This window comes from Nesoenas mayeri (genome assembly GCF_963082525.1).
Source record: "Nesoenas mayeri genome assembly, chromosome: 3".
Classification (NCBI taxonomy): Eukaryota; Metazoa; Chordata; class Aves; order Columbiformes; family Columbidae; genus Nesoenas; species Nesoenas mayeri.
Window position 1 is genome coordinate 100,343,548 of NC_137544.1, and position 18,718 is coordinate 100,362,265.

General features: G+C 51.0%; 1 protein-coding gene across 1 annotated transcript; it reads left to right on the forward strand.

The window, feature by feature from the left end:
* Positions 1-14,356: 14,356 nt before the first annotated feature.
* Positions 14,357-18,172, forward strand: HLX (H2.0 like homeobox; the record flags this gene model as incomplete). The annotated part of the gene is made up of 4 exons (XM_080341183.1): positions 14,357-15,573; positions 16,170-16,349; positions 16,840-17,024; positions 17,822-18,172. Exons 1-4 carry the CDS (start codon positions 15,000-15,002, stop codon positions 18,170-18,172), a joined length of 1,290 nt encoding a protein of 429 aa, XP_080197309.1. The 5' UTR covers positions 14,357-14,999.
* Between the last annotated feature and the right edge of the window lie 546 nt (positions 18,173-18,718).

Here is an 18,718-nt window from a genome sequence, read left to right on the forward strand (position 1 = left end):
TGTCTGCAACTACCTGAAAGGAGGTTGTAGCATGGAGGGGGTTGGGCTCTTCTCCCAAGTAGCGAGTGATAGGACAAGAGGAAAAGGCCTCAAGTTGCTCCAGGGGAGGTTTAGATTGGATATTAGGGAAAAGTTTCTTCATGGAAAGGGTTGTCAGGCATTGGAACAGGCTGCCCAGGGAAGTGGTTGCGTCACCATCCCTTGTGAATGCTTAAAAGATGCAGAGATGAAGTTCTTGGGGGCATGGTTTAGTGACAGGTTAACAGTTAGTGATCTTGAGGGTCTCTTCCAACCAAAGTGATTCTCTGATTCTATTCTATGATTCTCCAGAGCATCTCCAAGAGGAGAGATTGCTTCTGATGCTACTGTTATTTCCACCAGAGGTGGGAGAGGCAGCACCTGCTGCTGCAGAGATATGGTGAGAGAACAGCGTGGGATCCACTGCGGGGATCTACTGCAATCCAGTCAAATCAGTAACGTGGCCTGATCCCTCGTCCCCTGCTGTGTCTCCCTGTGTCTTTCCCTACCTTCAAAGAAGCTCCTTGCTTGAAAAAAGCAAAATACCTGAATCCATTCCTCCCCTTTCATCACCCCAGCTCCAGCCTCTGAGCAAAGTGTCTGTGCGGTGCTCTGGGCTCTCTCGTGCGGTGCTGCCCTTTGCCCCATGCCAGCGTGTGTATGTGTGACCACATGTGTACTTATCACCCTCTCCCTGCAGGTATGGAGGGTCTCTGCCTGATCCCACCTTTGGGAAGCGGGCTTTCTTGTGAGTACAGATTGGAGGACTCACTTAAATCTCCATAACATAGTGGAAAAAGGAATAAAGCTGTAACTGTCATCACCTATTCAGAAAAATTCCTGCAGTGTAGACACCCGTTTTCCAGCCTTTGATGACTAGGGGAAAAAATTATCTTGCCAGGTGGAGTGTGATTTCTAGTTCTTCTCTTCAGCAAATGAAGGGCTGAATTTAGCAACTTTGGAGTGAAATGGAAATCAACCTTCCCTCCTCCTCCTCACCTTCTTTTTCCCTTTCCCGCTAGGGAAGCAGCAGCCTCCTCGTTAGAACAGATCTCCACATACGTGTTAATTATCATGATGAGGCTCTAGGCTGGGAGCTTGTTTCCCTTCCCCCTCCCAGCACTCCAGTAACCACAAGCTACCCAAGCTGAGCACTTTCTGCATGACTCAGATATTTTTTTTAAGAACTAGAATCCAATGGCTGCTTTCCTCGCTGATACCGCTGGGACTAGAAGGTCTTTTTTTTCCCACCAACCTTAAAAACATGCTGATATGCTGAATTTTTTTTTTCCTTTCCAATATTTTGTTGTTATTATTATTAAAACAGCATCAAGTCCCACAGCACCAAAGGATGGATCTCTCCTGCTCTATTTTCCCTTCTTCAACAGCTAAATTAAAAAAAAAAGCCTAATTATCTATAAAAGAAAACATTAAAGGACACTTGGATCATCCCTGACGTCTGGGATGAACTAGGGGTTCTAATGGGGCAAGAAGTGGCCATGGCATAGGTTCCCATCTCCTGCAGCTGAATCACCCCCAACTTAGGGTGCAAATGCAAGAAGGGGGAGCAGCCAAGGACTAGTGTCCTGTCATCACCACCATCCTGAGGTTGGGTCATGCTAGACACAACATGCACTGTTCTTAGACATGAAGTATTAGACTAAGGCTGCATACATGTTGGCCAGTGCCAGATGGAGTGACAAATGCCATAGTGAAGGCAATGGTAGCGACCTGCTCTCCCTCTGTGAACCAGGACCTTGGTCTCAAAACCAAACAAAAGTGCCAAGCAGACAATGAGGTTGAACATCAAGGCAGTGAGCTCCCACATGGAGGTGTCTGAAGCCAAGGAGTGGAATTTTGCAAGGACTTCAACCAGCTTGGGTTGCACCATAAGGTGGCACATACAACCTGCATGACCTCCTGTGCTGGAAACTCAGCTCTCTGGTGGGTGTCCGGCTGGCTGCACACTTGTGCCTGCTTGGCAGTGGGGATAGCCCAGCTCTGAGCTGCTCCTGAAACCACATGCAATTCGAACAGTCAGTGTGTGTTTTATCATGTGAATTCTGACGAGTTCAAATGATCAGGTTTGGGGCTGCAGTTCACATCTGACATTGACTGATGTGATTATTCAATCCTGAATTCCTCCAATTGACAGCCGTGCTATTTCCAGTTTCTTAGTCAGCATATACCATTCCGCTTCCCAGTCTGAGGAGACCTGAATTTTCCCACACTCCCCCTTAAATGGAAACACATTGTTCATCTTCATTTTATTTATTTATTTGGTACAAAAAAACCCCACAAGATACTGCTCTAACTTTGAAGTGCTGGCTCTACAATGGTTGGTTCCTTTTTGGAGCAATGGGGTTTTCCTAAAAGCCACTCTCAGCAAGATCCTTATCAAACTTTCCTTAGCAGGACACAATGAACATTTCACAGCATGAAGAGGAAAGAAAAGGTCGATGAGGAGACAAACGCTCTATGTGAGGAGATAGCCAGGGTGCAGATGAGCTCCCCCAGCCTTGTAAACACAGATTATTTTCTGTCTAACCTGCAGTTTCTGAATGTTTCACTCTTTGAGTCAGCTCCAAGGTTTATTGAGAGGTGAAAATGGGGACCTGAGCGTCGTCTGAGCAACTTCCATCTGAGACGCATAAACCTCACCCTGATGTGTCTGAATACCAAGAGCCCCACTTCCTGCAGCTGCCAGGGGTGACAATTAGGATGGGATTTGGGGGGACACATGTGCCTCTGCAAGCTGTCACAGATGACTTTTCACAACAGGTTGCACTGGGACCAGTTTATTTCTTGAGCTGCAAAACCTGCATGGTGACACAGGACTTTCCCATGGCTCAGGGCGGTGGGAGGAAAAAGGGGCCAAGGAAACCTCCCAGGGGACCCACGCTGCCAAACCTTGTAGTGAAGGGGCACCTTCTTCTCCTACAGCCTACCCAAAACCTCTCCTGTGTCAGATGAATGCTAAAGGAAGCTCTGAGCAGGGACAGCCTGAGGTCAACTTCAGACCTGACGTCTCCTAAAAATGCCAGTGCCACTGGGTAGCTGATGTGGGAAATGAGCAATCATGCTAAGGAGTCATCTCAACCTAGCACCTGCCAAATTTGAATTGAACCCCCAGCTCCACGAGAGCGTCCATGGGGGCAGACACTGGAGGGTGGCCAATGCACTGGATCTGGGTAGGGGGTAGGCTGCTGGCTTTGCTGGGGGCAATCACTGCTTTGCTCTCACTGAGTCAGAGCAGCTCTGGGCAGGCGGGTGGCAGCTTTGTGTAGAGGAAACATGTCGGCTGGCATCTGCCATGGGTTTTTTCCTTTTATCTTAATTGTATTTTTAATTATTTGTCAGATGGTTTCGAGCCAAGGCTATGCAATCCATCAATGTTTGTTGATTAAAATAGAAGTAAACACTAGGTTAATATAAACAAAGGAGCGCTCTGGTTTATTGCCCAGGGATAATGCTGGCATTGTTGTATGGATCCTCATCTGAGGGCTTTGAAGATCTCTTGCTCTATTTATTTTTCTAAAGATGGGTAACTTTGTTCTATTTGCTCAGCTTCTTACCAGCTTGAATAGAAAAGGGATAAAGTGCAGTAAAGGTGGGTCTGGCTCCAAAGGAGCCTGGAGGGAAAATGTGGTTTTGGATTCTGATCTCATCCAAAAAGTGTCCTGCATTTCAGTACCCTTAGATAACTTACAAGCTGGAAATGCCGAGGAACTGGAAACTTTTGCTGCAAAGTCAATTCTGCTTTCATTAATAATTATTTTAAGATGGCGTTCACAGAACAAAACAGTACTATATGGAGCAGAAAGAGACCCATGGGGAATTCGGTGCTGAGCAAGAGTTCAGCCAACCGCCCCCACTCTCAGGCTGGCTGTTGAGGATTAGCATCCTGAGGTGTGGGTGAGGTGACGGTGAGGGACATGATGAAGGGGAGAAAGCAGAGTCACCCTCCGAACATCAAGAGCCACAGCAGACCTCGGCCACTGCTGGAGACAGCCAGTGGTGGGACGGGCAGGACTGTGCTCCCAGGGCCATGGAGGGGCTGAGCCTTACTCAGAAGACCCCTAGCATGTACCAAGACAAAGTCTGGGAAGCACATGTCCTCCTAATTTCTTCGAGTGGTAGAGATGTTTGCTTGGCCCCATATTACAGATGGAAAAAACGAGCCACAGAACATGAAGATGCACATTTTGTTGACAAGCGTGGGTCCTGACTTCTTCATTTGGGCCTGACCTGGTGTCATCCCTCACCTTATTTTCCTGGAGGCTGCTGCCTGTGCCTGTAAACTACTTCTGTGAGTCCTGTAGATCATTACAAATAGTATCAGATTTATCACTTCTGTACGTAATGCACCAATCCTGGCAGCACGTTTTGGAAGCACAACAGCAACAAGAAGCATATGTTCTGAGAGTCAAGTTAGTGGGATTTTTTTTTTTTCTGCCATGGACAATAATTTCTTTTCCTTTTTTTTTTTTTTTTTTTTTTTTTTTTTTCAAAATAAACATCACTCTGGAATGTGCTGCAGCAAATGGCTTGGGCTCTATTATATTTCATGCAGCTTTCTAAACAATTTTCAACCCTGCTGGCCTGGTGTCAAACAGAAGGCAACCAACAATAGCAAAATCCCATTAAAGCTGAGAAGGTTCCTTCCTGAGGTGAACACGGCCAGAAATAGTAATCTTGGCTCTCTTTTCAATTTGGCATTGGGGACTAATAATGCCTGTTCTCCTAATGGAAATTATCTAATTTCATCCAAGTGCAGCTCCAGAGAGAGCTGGGCTGACGCACAAACAGTCAATATAACAACATTCTTCTTGAAGAGCTGAACAATGGGGCTTTGGTGGGACCGTGATTAACAACGTCAAACTAAGAACAAACAGAAGGTGTAAAAATAGGCATCTGAGGAGTTGACACAACGGACTATTTTTCATCTGTAAGGCCAGAGGAGAATAGCTTGTTAAATTGTATGCTTGGAGCACTTCATCAGATGTTGTGTGGAAGGACAAAAAAGAAAAAAAAAAAATCTCATTTCCCATCTGGGTCTGAATGTACTAAGGAACTGCACATGCCTTATTAATATAAATCACGCCAGGAGTATAATTCCCATTAGCATTTAAGAACCATTTTTCAATGAAATACTCTTGCACCAGGAACACCTAACGGGAAATAATGATGTTTGCTTCATTTGAAGAAAATAGTAAAATACAGTGTGGAGACGGAGAAGGTACAGAGCCGTTTCTTCTCTCCAGTGCTGTGGGGTTTTGTGGCTGTTGTAAGATATCCCCTTCCCAGCCCAGCAGGGCTGTATCCAGCTGTGGTGCAGAGGCTCCTAGAGGTGGTAGGGAGCAGGGCTGGAGGAGAAGGGCTACTCCAGAAAATTGGAGCATCCCTACAGCCCCAGGCAAAGTGCTGCTGCCCCTTTTCCTGCAGACCTCCCCTGGCTGGGTGAGGGAAGGGGTCCAACCTCCCTCCAGCCGCCCCTGCTTCCTCCCCAAAGCAGCCTCAAATTTGGAGAGCACTGGGATGGCTTTGGGCTACCTCCACCTCCTTACCCACATGATCCAACCTCACCTTGGAACTCCTTGTTGTCAACCTAAAAATAGCACTCCCCCAAAACAAATCTCAGCCCTGGACATTATTTATCACATCTCAAGAAAAAGCATCACTCCTTACATTCCCCTTTAACACTGAAGCCACAAATAGACTAAAAATGTGCCTGATACATTAAAGAGCAGAAGCGTTAAAGGGAAGGTGGAACCACCACATAGCTCATTAGCTCTGGTGCTTCGCCTGTTCTTCCCAGGGCTCTGGCACTTGGCTTTGCCACTTTGGTATTTGTCCTGTAAGGACCCGCATGTGCCCCTGGCAAAGGCTCCCTCCCACATTTGTGCAGCTGAATGCTGGCTCCTGGACCTCAGCAGCACATTGGTTTAGCACTGAGGGTTTCCTTCTTCTTCCCCAGATTGAGCATCGCAGCTCCCTTCTAGTTCTTAATGAAAGGAAGGTCTAGCCTTGAAATGCTTGAGAAAATTTCCACCTCTCATTAAGCAGGTATGTTTTTTTAATAATTTTTATGAAATTTGGAGTAGCTGTTTAGTCACTGTTATTTCTAGAGCATGAGAAGGGAGATCCATGTTTTCATAAAATCCCTAGCTGTGCACTGCAGTGATGGGATTTTGCATGGGACACAACACAGTTAACTTGCCTCCATGTTGTGGCCGATAGCATCCAGGAATGACCCTGTTCCCCCTCACTCACCCCAGCCTTCTCAGTGTCTGCCAAAATCACGTTATTTTCTTGTTCTCCTTCCTCCTAACAACAGTAAAACTGGTGAAACCTATGGAAATTGCTAGTAATGAGAGAAAAGTGCACCAGAAGTAATACAACACCACGTTACCCTCAGCCTCAGCTTTCACACACGGTTAGTCCCCAACTCTCCCAGCAACCATCACCTTTCTCCAAGCGAAAGTCCAGGTCCCCCCTCCACAACCCCAGCCCTGCTTCCTGCAGCCCAGCCCCAGGCTTGGCCCCCTCCCTGCATCAGCCAACCCCTTTTTCACCCTCCCTTTGCCCCTGGTACTTTCGAAAGACATTGAGGTGCTGGAGAGAGTTCAGAGAAGGGCAACAAAACTGGTGAAGAGTCTGGAGCACAAATCTGATGAGGATCAGCTGAGGGAACTGGGGCTGTTCAGCCTGGAGAAAAGGAGGCTGAGGGGAGACCTTATTGCTGTCTGCAACTACCTGAAAGGAGGTTGTAGCATGGAGGGGGTTGGGCTCTTCTCTCAAGTAGCAAGTGATAGGACAAGAAGAAATGGCCTCAAGTTGTGCCAGGGGAGGTCCAGATCGGATATTAGGAAAAATTTTCTTCATGGAAAGGGTTGTGAAGCTGCCCAGGGAGGTGGTTGAGTCACAATCCCTGGAGGTGTTTAAAAGATCTATAGATGAGAATCTTAGGGACATGGTTTAGTGCCATAGTTAGGTTAATGGTTGAGCCCCATGATCTTCAGAGTCTCTTCCAACCAAAATGATTCTATGAAACTGGATAGGATTCCTCTTGCAAATCTCAAAACACCCCAGATGTGAGGCAGACTCTGGGCAATGAACATTTGTTATCTCCAGGCTTTCTCAGGCAGCAGCATCCCATAGAAATGAAGGCAGCATGGCACAATGGTGAGCCTGTGTCGCCTGCCTGTGGCCAGTGCTGCACCTGGGTCTGCTTGAGATTTGAGCCATGTTCAGCATCTGACAGGTGCCCAAAGCACCCATGGGAGTCCAAGCAGAGGAAATCTGGGAAAGCTTTGGAGTACAGAAGGGAAAAGCCTTGTGGCTGACCTCATCCCCAGCAGTTCCAGTGACGATGCACCAAGACTCAACTTGACCCAGGAGGGTTGTTGTTATTGTGGATTTTATTGTTAGCTTGTGCTAGAGGGTGCTGCTCCATCAGTATTTGGAAAAGGTCGCAGTAATGAGACAGTCTTCGCTGTCTTTATTCCTTGCAAAGTTAGGCTGAGACTTGCAATGTGTTGAGATTCGTATTACTGTTCAGCATGGCCTCAAAATGAAACAAATTGCTTAGCTGGGAAAAAGAGAATGTCTTGGCTTAGAAAAGAGTTTATACATCTGGGGGCAAGGGTAAACATTGGGGTTAGACATAGTGACAAATGAAAGGAAAAATGGGTCAGCATTGCTTTTTTTCTCTCCGTTTCACAATTTGGGGATGAATGGATGCTGCAAGGAACTAACTGAGAAATTAGAAGGAAAAAGTAAGGACAGTGAATGCAGGCATGGCAGATAAAGAACCTTTGGAATTCACTACTGCAGGACAGATAATCAAAATCTCATGATAAAGTTTTCTAGAAGAAATAAAAGCAAAATACATTTTATGACCGTTACAGTCTTTTGGCTAAGATAAGGGTAACCAGACCCCAGGCACCGAGATATAAAATGATGTGTTAGAGGTATCAGTAGGAAATGACTTCCCCTGTGTGCTGCGTTGCTCTGCTGATTGCACCTCCTCTGTTTTTGTTTCCATTTGCTGGAGGTGCAGAGGAGCGGCTATTGCTGTAGGCAGCATCCCAGACCCGCGGCTGGGAAAGGGATACCTTACGGCATGCTGCTCCCTTCCAAAAGCATCTCCCCACCTTCCTGGGTGTTTCACAGGGAGGGGACCTGCGTCTGCCAAGACCTGGTGGAGCCTGGCATAGGGAAGCCCTGAGCTGCCCACGGAGCTGAGCAGTGAGTGACGGCGGGACTGTGTTTAGGGCAGATTCAGTTCCAATGAGAGAAGCAGGTCCCGAGGGTGCTCCATACATGCTATATAATCTGGCATGCACGCTTATTGGACTGTAAAACTTCCCTGGCTGGCACTTACATTTGGCATCCACCAGAAAGCATCTCCCTTGGGCAAAAGAGGGTTAAAATGGGAAATTTTTTTAAATTTATTTCTTTTTTTAAGGGCTGTGATGGCATTATTCTGATGGGATTTTTTATATTCTAATAGCAAGGAAAGAGCTGTTTTTAAAGCCAGACTGATGTGTACCTACTACATTTAAGTCTGCTTAGAGCATGAAAGGAGGGTTGGAAGAAAAACAATAACTGTTCTCAAATCCAGATGAGTTTTACAGAGTAATTTTGTTCTAGAAGCTTGACTTTCTTCAAGGGTTGATTTTTCCTTTTATACAGCTGCATTCTGATGGCTTTATTTCCAACTTCCCCACATTTTTGACCACTGCTGGCAAGAAGGGGGAAACTGTTTCTTACTAAAACTTTTATTAGGCAGTTATTAATGTTTCCGTCTTTGATATAGAATGGGTTTTCTGCACAGTGCCTTTAACGTACTGCTGCTGGAGGGGTGGTAGGGCCTAAAGCATCGGCTTGGGTTTATGGAAATAGAGGGGGTTGCTCTGACAAAATCACAGAGGTGATGATCCACTATGGGAATAAAAAGTCCCTCATTCAGTTTCCGTCTCTACCTACACCTACATATGGAATTTGAACTGAGATATCTTGAGCCTGTCCTCAACAGCAGCAGTTTGCCTCAGTTAAAGAGCTGCTTCTTTGGGTCTCAGCTGAAAATAGGTGTAATTATACTCTCCTATCAGATTTAGGAAATACCCACAAATGATCCTTCTGTTCTGAGAGTCGAATCACCTTCATTTTATGCAATGACACTTGTTATTAATCACTATGCAAACTAAATCCAGCATGTGCATGCAAATGCTTCCCTCATCGGGGGCAGCTGCCCAGTGGAGTGGGAGGTCAGCACTTCTGCACATCACATCACCTTTAATCAGCCACTGAGTGGTTAATTGCAGGCCAGCTCTCTGCAGACCTCTCTGTTGGTGTGACCTGGAAAATCACAACTAGCTCATGATAACTCCCTCTGCAAGCAGATTACGGTCCAAACGCGGTGTAAAGGTGGAGTAACTCATGAAATCAGTGATGCTGGTGGAATTGAAAGCAAACTCAGGGTCTTTCCATGCAAGAAGAATTCATTTTAGACTGCAGGAAGCAACTCCAAGAGGCAGCACATAAATTAACGGGTGACCTGGTGACTGGTTAGAGCACACTAGAAGAGGGTCATAGTGGTTCTGCCACCTCTCCCCCCGCTAATGTGTGTTTCCCCCAGCTTCCTCACCCTGGCTAGCCACACAGTAAAGAAGGTACTTTGGGGAACTATGGCAGAAAAAAAAAAGCCAAAAACCAAAAAATCTTTTCTTGCTGGCAGAGTTAATTTTCTACAGTTGGACATCCCTGGGGATGGGAATTAGGCAGGCAGGGATGGAGCAAATGTGGGAGATTGGCACTCAATTTCCAGCAGCTAAACCCTTACGGAGTTGCAGGCTCACAGTGCCCAGCTCCAGGCACAGCATCAGATGCCTAAAAATGGGCTTCATGAAAGCCAACACAGTGGGCAGGACCTGCCTGCTCTAACCCACAGGAAACCCTGAGGAAGGGACTGTCCTGACCCTGCTGCTCCTCAGAACGCAGCCTCCTTTCCCAGAGCTGCAGAGAGGCGCTTCTTTCCAGCTGCTATTTATTACTCTAACCCTTCTTTAAGATTTATGTATCTACAGCTTTTCATGTGAAAAAAAAAAGGGGGGGGGGAAGTAAGGGAAGGTCACCCCTTACCCTGTAAACATGGCTGTGGAAAGATGCAGTGCCCTCCCACATCCCGGATCTCTGAGCCAGACACTCAGGGACAGAGAGGAATCAGTGTTTTCAGGTCCCCCCTCTGTCTGAAGGGATTCGAGGAACTACACAGCATTCGAGAGAATGCAAAAATTCTCTTCACTTGAAAGACCTCAGCTTCACATGATCTAATGTATTTCATTAAACCAGCAGTTGAAAGAAAGACAGTGCAAATGTGCGTGTGAGAACAGGTCTCCAGCTCAGTGGCCAGCATGTTGTCCCTGGAGCTGGGAGCCTCGGGGTTTGATCTGCTCTAACATGTGGACCTGTGCTGTGTGACCTACGGAATTTTCAAACAATTGTAATTGGCATTTCAGAGGGATTTTCCATCAGAGTAATTTTGACATGCTCTGTGGACTTAGTTCCCATTGAGGATACCTGCTTGTCCACGCTGAGGCCTCTCAATGATGCAAAGCTGCAAGTGACCAGGTTTAGGTGATTCCCCCACACCATAACCCAACTTAAAACCCAGCTATTGCAAATGCACCCACAGGAGACTTGAAATCCTGTCCTAGTGCATGGAAACCCAGATCCTGCCTGTTTTCTGGCACCTTGCACTCACACTCAACAGATGGCATAACATCAGTAGCTACTTACTGACACAGGTATTCAACTAAACAGCACATGAAACGATAGACGGGAAATGTCAAGGAATTGACCAGCTCAGTCACTTAATTCACGTGTGGTTCTGTGCAATTCCTGCCCAGAGTGCCTTGGCTTCTCTTGAGCATTCCAGTTAACAAATTGTTGACCAGCTGAGGGAAGTCCAACTAGCCTTGTGGCACACACCTGTGGGCTGCCTCCAGCTGCAGATCCCCGGGGTGGGGGATCGGTCTGTGGTCAGATTTGACGGCCCCGCTGCCCCATTTTACCCGGGGCGGCGCTGGGGGAGCACCAGCACCAGCACCAGCCGGCAGAAACGCCCCCCGGCAATCTGCACAAGGCTCCTGCCCACCCTGCAACCACGAGCTTTGCGCTATGTTGTGGGGAGGCAGGCTTGGCTCCCCAAATCTGCTTGCTCCTTGCTCGCAGAGACCAGGGAGCGGGGGAGTTTGGAGGGGAGAGCCTCCTATAGTGAGTGCCTTGCGTGAGGGGGTTCCGCGCTCGGCCCCGGCCCGCTCGGCAGATGGCGACAGAGAACGGGCTTTGTGTCCGGACTGGGCCGGGCCGGGGCCGCGGGTGCTGAGCGCTGCGCAGCGCCGGCCGCGGGCAGGGCGGCTCGGCGGGATCTCTGGGGCGACGGCAGCCATCCCGGTAACGCTGCCCGAGGAAACCGTCAACGAAGTTTAAATTATTATTTTTAAAAGTGTTCCTAGAGAGCGAGTAGGATTTTAAAACTATTCGTCTTTATTTCTATATATTACAAACCTATGTCTCTATATACAGATATAGGTATAAACAGAACGACATATATAAGCCTAAAAGCCAACGGGCAAGGCACCCAGCGCCCGGTCGCGCTGGCCGTGGGCGGAGGAGGAGAGTCGGGAGGCCGCGCCGGCAGCATCCCGGGCCGCTTCGGGGGTGCGGACCAGGCTCCATCGCCCCGGGGAGAGAGCAGCTGGGACCCCGAGCGCTGTTTGCGGCGGTGGCGGAGGCCCCGAACCCCTAGCGGGGGCTGCGAGGCGAAGGAATGGCCCGTCTCCGGACGGGCACCGCTCGGGGCTCGCTGCCGGCCGGGCTGCGGGGGACGGCGGCCAGGGGGCTCTGGCTACTATCTGTCGGCCGCGGCTCGACGCGTGGACGGGGGGGCTCGAAGGGGCAGGGATAGCCAAAAGAGCGGCCTGTCTTCCCCGTGGGGCCCGGCCTTTTCCAGGATGCTCCCGGCCCGCTGCCCACGAGTGGGGACGGGGAGCAGAAACGCCTCAGTGTTAGCCCTTCGATTTTCCCCTCGGAAGAACTCGAATAATATTTTTATCCACCTCTTTCGTCGGCATCGGGGGAAAAAAAAAAAAAGTCCTTTGAGACACCATTCCTCAAAAAAAAAGCATCTCTCCTGCCTGCTCAGTTCATTCGCCTCCTTCTCGAGTCCCTCGGAAAGCAAGATTAAAGGGGAAAGTCGCAGCTGTATATTTATGTTTTCATTGCTAGAAGGGAATTGATTTCCTTGCATTTATTTTTGTAGTTGCAATACACAAGGGCGGATTTGCGTCACTAAAGCAACTTGCTGGTCGAGATAAAGTTGCACAAATATTGAAAAGGGAAGTGCTCGCGCTCATTATGAAGTTTTTCTCCGGAAGAAATAAGGATTTCTGCTGTATCCTAAAATACTAAAGCCGCTTCTATTTTGGGACAAATCTCGCAGGCATATCCGCTCATTTAGTCCGAGTTGGAACCTCTCAAAAAACAGGAGATGACCTGGACTGCAGCGAGCCCCGGGTTTCCTGCAGCCTTCTCCCTCCTTGCGCGGAGAGGAGGGGCTGCCGCCTCCCCCGGCCAGCGCGGCCGCGCAGCCTTTCTCCTCCGGGGAGGAAGGTGCGCGGACAGAGGAAGGCCTGAGGAGGCCTTTGAGGAGAGGGGACAGCCCTGTCCCCCGGGAGAGGGAGCGGCCTGGGGAGACAGGCAGGTGCTCCTGGTTTCGCCCGCGGAGGATGCGCGGGGGCGCAGCGCTGCCAAGCCGGGCGCGGAGCGGGTGGGCCGGGGCAAGGTGCCTGCCCCCGTGGCTCGGGCTCCCCAGCTCCTTCGCCCTTCCGAGACCCACCCCGGGGGTCAAGTTCCCGGGCATCGGCAGCGCCGAGGGCGGCGGAGCCGCAGCTGTACCCCGTGTCGGGGCTGCAGGGAGTCCCCGCAAACAGGCTCTTCCCTCCGATGCTGTTAATCGCAGCTCCTAATATAAAGCTCCTAAAAATAAAGAAAAACACCGTGGTGGTTTGGTTTATTTTTCCCGACCGCCTGGCGAGCAGCCTCGGGGTCGTACAACAACGGTATCGCTATCCGTGGCAATTACGGTAATAATTTTAGGAAGGGGTTCGCAGCTGGGATGCAGTGGTCAGAGCAGACTTCGTTGCCCTTCCTTCAGTCGGGCTGATGGCGCGGCTCTGCCCGGCGGTGGAAACGCAACTGAAACTGGAGTCGTTCGATCCGATTTGAGAGCAAGAGGCTGGGGTCGGGTCATCTGCGCGGGGGGAATAAAGGGTGGGAGGAAAGATGCGACGAAAAGGGGTTTTCCGCTGTCGAAGTAGGAAAAGTTCAAATCTGATCAACCCTTTCTTTCGCCGACTTCGGTTTTCGCACACATCTTGGCAAACATGTCTTTTATTTTTTGGTTTCGTCTAGTTAATAAAAAGCAAACCAAACCAAACCAAAGCAGAGATGTGCCTGTTTTTTCCTGGGCAACAGCTTCACCTTTACCTGTGCACTGGGTCAGCCTAAGCAACACGTTCACTCTTGCTTGCAGGTGGGTTCAACATTCACATAGAAGTTAAGTCTTATAGCTGGCGAAAGAAAAAGAGTTTTATTTTCCGGCAGTTCCCCCAAAAAACTTCAGAATTTGGGAAGTTACTTGAAAAAAAAATATATTTTTGGGGGGAAACAAAATCAAAGCAAATCTTCAATCGTCCGACACAAGAGCCTGCTGAAAAAAGGTAGTGACTGCTTTATGTGTGTGAAAACAAAAATTAATGGTTTTTTTCAGTGTCAGATGCGGGCGATTGTGGATGTTAGAAGGAAGGGGGGAAAGCGCAAAAGACGCTTTAATAAATTCATCCCTAAATTATTGCAGCGAATGTATCTTATGATTGTATTTTATATATATATATATATATATAAATATATAATTCGGTTGTCAGAGGTTTGCGAAATTACGAACTAGTCTTTAAGGTTAAATTGGTGTGCAAGCAGACGCAGCCACCCGGCTGGATAACAAGGCAAAAATCTATAAAATTACGTCGTTGACAAGATAGGATTAATTAATCGCTGCTAACGCAGGATCCAACATGTGCTGGGCCCAAAATACCACGAAGCTCCCTCACACAAATACATATATTGCGTGCATGAACATAGACTTATTTTCTTTCAGACTACCCCAGGCTCATTCATCCAGGAATCACATTTTCTTGAAAGTAATTTTCAAGAGGACAGACCTGCCTCCGATCGGGCAAGATTCTCCTGCGCGTTTCTTTCAAACGTTTGGTAATCACGCGGACAAGCGCAGCGCCTTGCGCTGTTTTTCGGTGAGGGGGCGGGAGGAGGAAGGGAATTCAAAGTCGAGGGCCGAATTTAAGGAGATGTGGGGGGGAGAGGCGGGTACTCTTTGGGGCAAACTGGCCCGAGTCGCTGGTACGAGTCACCACGCAAACAGCGCTCAACTGCGCGCTGTGGGCACAGTGTCCCGTACCCGCGCCCCGGCCCTGCGTGGGCGTGTCAGCGGGCGGTGCTGCCCGGCCCCGCGGATCGTGGATTGGGCGCGGGGAGGGAGCAAGGGCTGCTCCGGAGCCGGGAGTGTCACTGCCAGAGAAAGTTTTGGGGAGGGGTGAATATTTTTTTTTCCCCAGTGCGAAGAAAGGGGGGTTGGTTTGAGTTTGTTTTGTTTGCGCTGCTCCTCTCCTCGTCCGCTCTCACTCTCAATCTCGTCGTGGGTTTTGGGGAATTTTTCTTTCTTTTTTTCCTTTTTTTTTTTTTATTTTTTTTTTGGGTGGTTGGTTTCCCCCGCCTTGCCCCTCCGGCAAGTGCTCCGCCAGCCGCCTCTTGTCCCGGCCATCCCTCCCCATGCACCCGGGGCAGCGGGCAGCTCCGCGGCGCGCACCCGGGAGCTGAGCTGCGTCCCCTCCCCGAGCAGGATGTACACGGCCGGGCTTGCTCCTTTCTACGCCTCCAACTTCAGCCTGTGGTCAGCGGCGTACTGCTCAGCATCGGGGCCGGCAGCCGCCGGCTGCTTCCCTTTGGACGCCGCGGCGGCGAAGAAACCGTCTTTCTGCATCGCCGACATCCTCCACGCCGGCGGCGAAGCGGCGGGAGGACCCACCGACAGCCTGGCCGGAGCTCCCGGCACCGGGATGCCGGCGGCGTTGGGAGCCGTCCATCACGGCGGTCCCTTCCACGCCACCGCCTCGCCGCTCCGGCCCACGCCCGTCGTGGCCCCCGACACCCCCGCCACCGCCTTCCCGCCGCGCCTCTCGCCGCTCTCCGCCGCCTACCACTCCCACCACCACCGCCCCCCGCAGCACCGGTCCCCTGCGGCGGCTGCGGCAGCGGCGGCGGGCGGCGGAGGCGCCCCGGCCCCCGCCCGGCTGCCGGGCGGCCACACGCACGGCTCGGCGCCGGCGCCCGCCAGCAAGGACCTGAAATTCGGCATCGACCGCATTTTATCGGCGGAGTTTGACCCCAAAGTCAAGGAAGGCAACACGCTGAGAGGTATAAAAATTGGCTCGTCCGCTTTCCGTGCTAGCGCGCTTGTTACTCTTTTATTATTTTATATTATTTTTAGCGAATATACCCGCGATTTGAAAACTTTTCGATCTAGCCGATAAAAGAGTTATTTTTTAAAAAAGAGTTCTAAATCAGAGTTTCTGATAGCGCTCCTTAAAATAGCCCACACCCCCGGCCCTGCGCACGGCAGCAGCCCGCGGCACAGGACTTGCGCCGCTGCGAAAAATAGCGATAGCGTAAAAATAGCGAACGAAACGGTCTCCACTTCTCAAAGCGGGCCTAGGATTTTGCCTCAGAGGGCACAGCCCATTTTAAAGCCTTTCGCTGCAGCGCATGTCCCCTCGCGGCGTGTGAACATCCTGATCAATGGAGTAAATATAGTAGAGGATGTCTGATTGCCGGGGCACGGCCGCCTATCTCCAGGAGAGCACCCGGGGCGAGTAGGCGGCTGCCCAGTTCCTCCTTCAGCCTCCCCGGCTGGGGACCCGCTTCTCCAGCCCCCGTCCCTGTCTCCCGCAGCGTACCGGGGTGTCGGTTTCGACTGCGGTGTAACAGAGCTCTCCTTGTTCCTGTACTCACAGATCTGACCTCCTTATTAACTACCAGCCGCCAAACTGGGGTTCATCTCCCCAACTTGCAGCCTTCCGCCGGCCAGTTCTTCGCGTCTCTAGACCCCATTAACGAGGCCTCTGCTATTCTGGGTCCCTTAAACACAAACCCAAGGAGCTCAGTTCAGCACCAGTTTCAAGACACTTTTCCAGGTACATCTCGTCCCTCGTTGACCCTTTCGTGGCACAGGGCACTCCGTTCTGGAGCAGCACCCCCCCCGGCCCCAGGCGCTCTCCTCCTGAAGGGACCCGCCAGGTGCTTTTGAAAGACCAGGGCGTATGTTTTGTAGTGAGGCTCAGATTTTGGGCGAAAGCCGGGCTGCGTTGGGGGAGGAAGAGCTGGCTAGGGCCTGACCCGGATGACCCGCATCTAGTACAAAATAATACCTGGGCTGAGAGAGAAGGGGCGGGGAGGGGGGAAAGAAATAAATTCGGGTTTCAAATCGCTCCATCCTTGCCCGAGAAAGCACATGCTGACACGACACGTATCCATTCAGCAGGCAGGGGCCACGCTGGCCCGGGCCTTCCCCGTACACCTCAATCTGGCTGTTCTTTTGATCGATTTAAGGCTCTCTTTCAGGCATCGATATAAATAACGCCGTTTCCCTCTCTCTCCCCCCGCTTTTCTTCCCCCACCCTCTAGGTCCGTATGCAGTTTTAACCAAGGACACGCTGCCCCAGACGTACAAGAGGAAACGCTCCTGGTCCAGGGCTGTTTTCTCCAACCTGCAGAGGAAAGGTTTAGAAAAACGTTTCGAAATCCAAAAATATGTCACCAAACCGGACAGAAAGCAACTGGCGGCGATGCTGGGGTTGACAGATGCTCAAGTAAGAACGGCTTCGCTTTTATTTCGAAACTTACGTCCAGTTTAGAGGGATACCAGAGTGGGGGGGAAGGCGGTTGCGAAGCGTTTTCCCTTCCTTAATCTTTGGCGGGGCCGCCTGAGGAGTGGGACCTCTCCCCGAGCATCTCCTGTGCGCAGGTTCCGCGGCATTGTGCGGCCCGGCGCGGAGCTTTCGCCTTTGTTTTGGCCACCGCGGAGCAGGCCGAGCAGAGAGGAGAGCGAGGCCGGGGCAGATCACTAGCGTGCGCTTTATTCAACTGCAACTCGCTGTAGGAGGCAGTTTAGGTCAGAGGAAGTAGAAGAGAACACACTATTTTTTGTGTCTTTTTTTTTTTTTTTCTCTAAATCTCTCACCGCGTTGTGAAATCCTTAGTTTTGGGGAAGTGAAAAGTCTTCTTCAAACGGAATCATTAAACGCCACTCTGTAATGATTCCACTATTGAGGGCCCGCAGCACGCAGAATTGTATAACGCCGTGGTTTCTTGAGCAAGATTTGGTTTCCTGGAAGAAGTAGAAAGAGAGAGAAAAAAAAAGGGGGGGGGGGGGAGGAGTAGAGGGGGAGTTTTGTATTCAAACACGCAAACGAGGGGAAGAAGAAAAAACAAATATAAAGACACCTTAGTCGCGTAAGGGTGTGGGCAGAGGGAAGTGAGGACGGCGTCTCCTATTTCCCCCGCGCTGCCTGTCCCCGGTAAAGGCGTTGGGGCGGTGCGGTGCGCGGTGCGGTGCACGGTGCGCGGTGGGGGCCGTGACGCCCGTCTAAGGGCGGCGCGGCCGCAGGTGAAGGTGTGGTTCCAGAACCGACGGATGAAGTGGCGGCACTCCAAAGAGGCACAGGCCCAGAAAGACAAGGAGCCGCCGCCAGAACCGGAGCCGGAGACAGCGGCCCAGCGAGCCGGCGCACCGCCCGCCACCGCCGCGGAGCCCGACCGCAGCCCCAGCCGCTCCGAGGGCGACAGCGACAGCAGCGACGCCGACTCCCTCGGCATGGCCCCCAGCGACACAGAACGGACTGAGGGCGCGGAGCGGAGCCTGCCTGCCGCCGGGCTCGGCAACTCCTCCGGCTGCACCGGCCTCCCTTCCCCGCCACCGGCCGCCGCCGCCAGCCCCGAGCCGCGGAGCGGCCTATAGACGGTGTGGCCCCGCCGTTCCCGCGCCCAGGACCTGAGCGCTAATTTATCTCCCTTTCTCCGCCCCGGGAGCGCGGCAACGACGGCACGGAACCGGCATGGCACCGACACGGCATCGGCCGCTCCCACCCGCGGCCAGCGCCTGATCCGGACCCGGGCGAGGGGCCAAGGACGCGGGCGGAGCGGGGAGCCCCAGGGCGGCTGTGTGTGAGGCGGCCGCCTTTCCCTCCATGCTGCTCGCCGGAGAGCGGGATTTCTCTATTTTTTTCTTTTCTAAAATTTTATTTTATTCTCCGTCTCCCGCCCCTCGACCTCTCCAGGAAAATCCAAGTGAAGGACTCCGAGAACGTGCCCCGAAATCCCTCCCCACTCCCCAAACAATTTACAATGTGAAGTATTTTGCCAAGGTGCAACGTGTTGCTTCGAATAATCCGGCCGAGAAATACTGCACTGACAAAAATCTATAAATATATATATATATATCTCCTGTAAATAAAATGTTTGCTATGATTTGTAACCACGTCATTCTGTTGACGAGGGCAGCGGG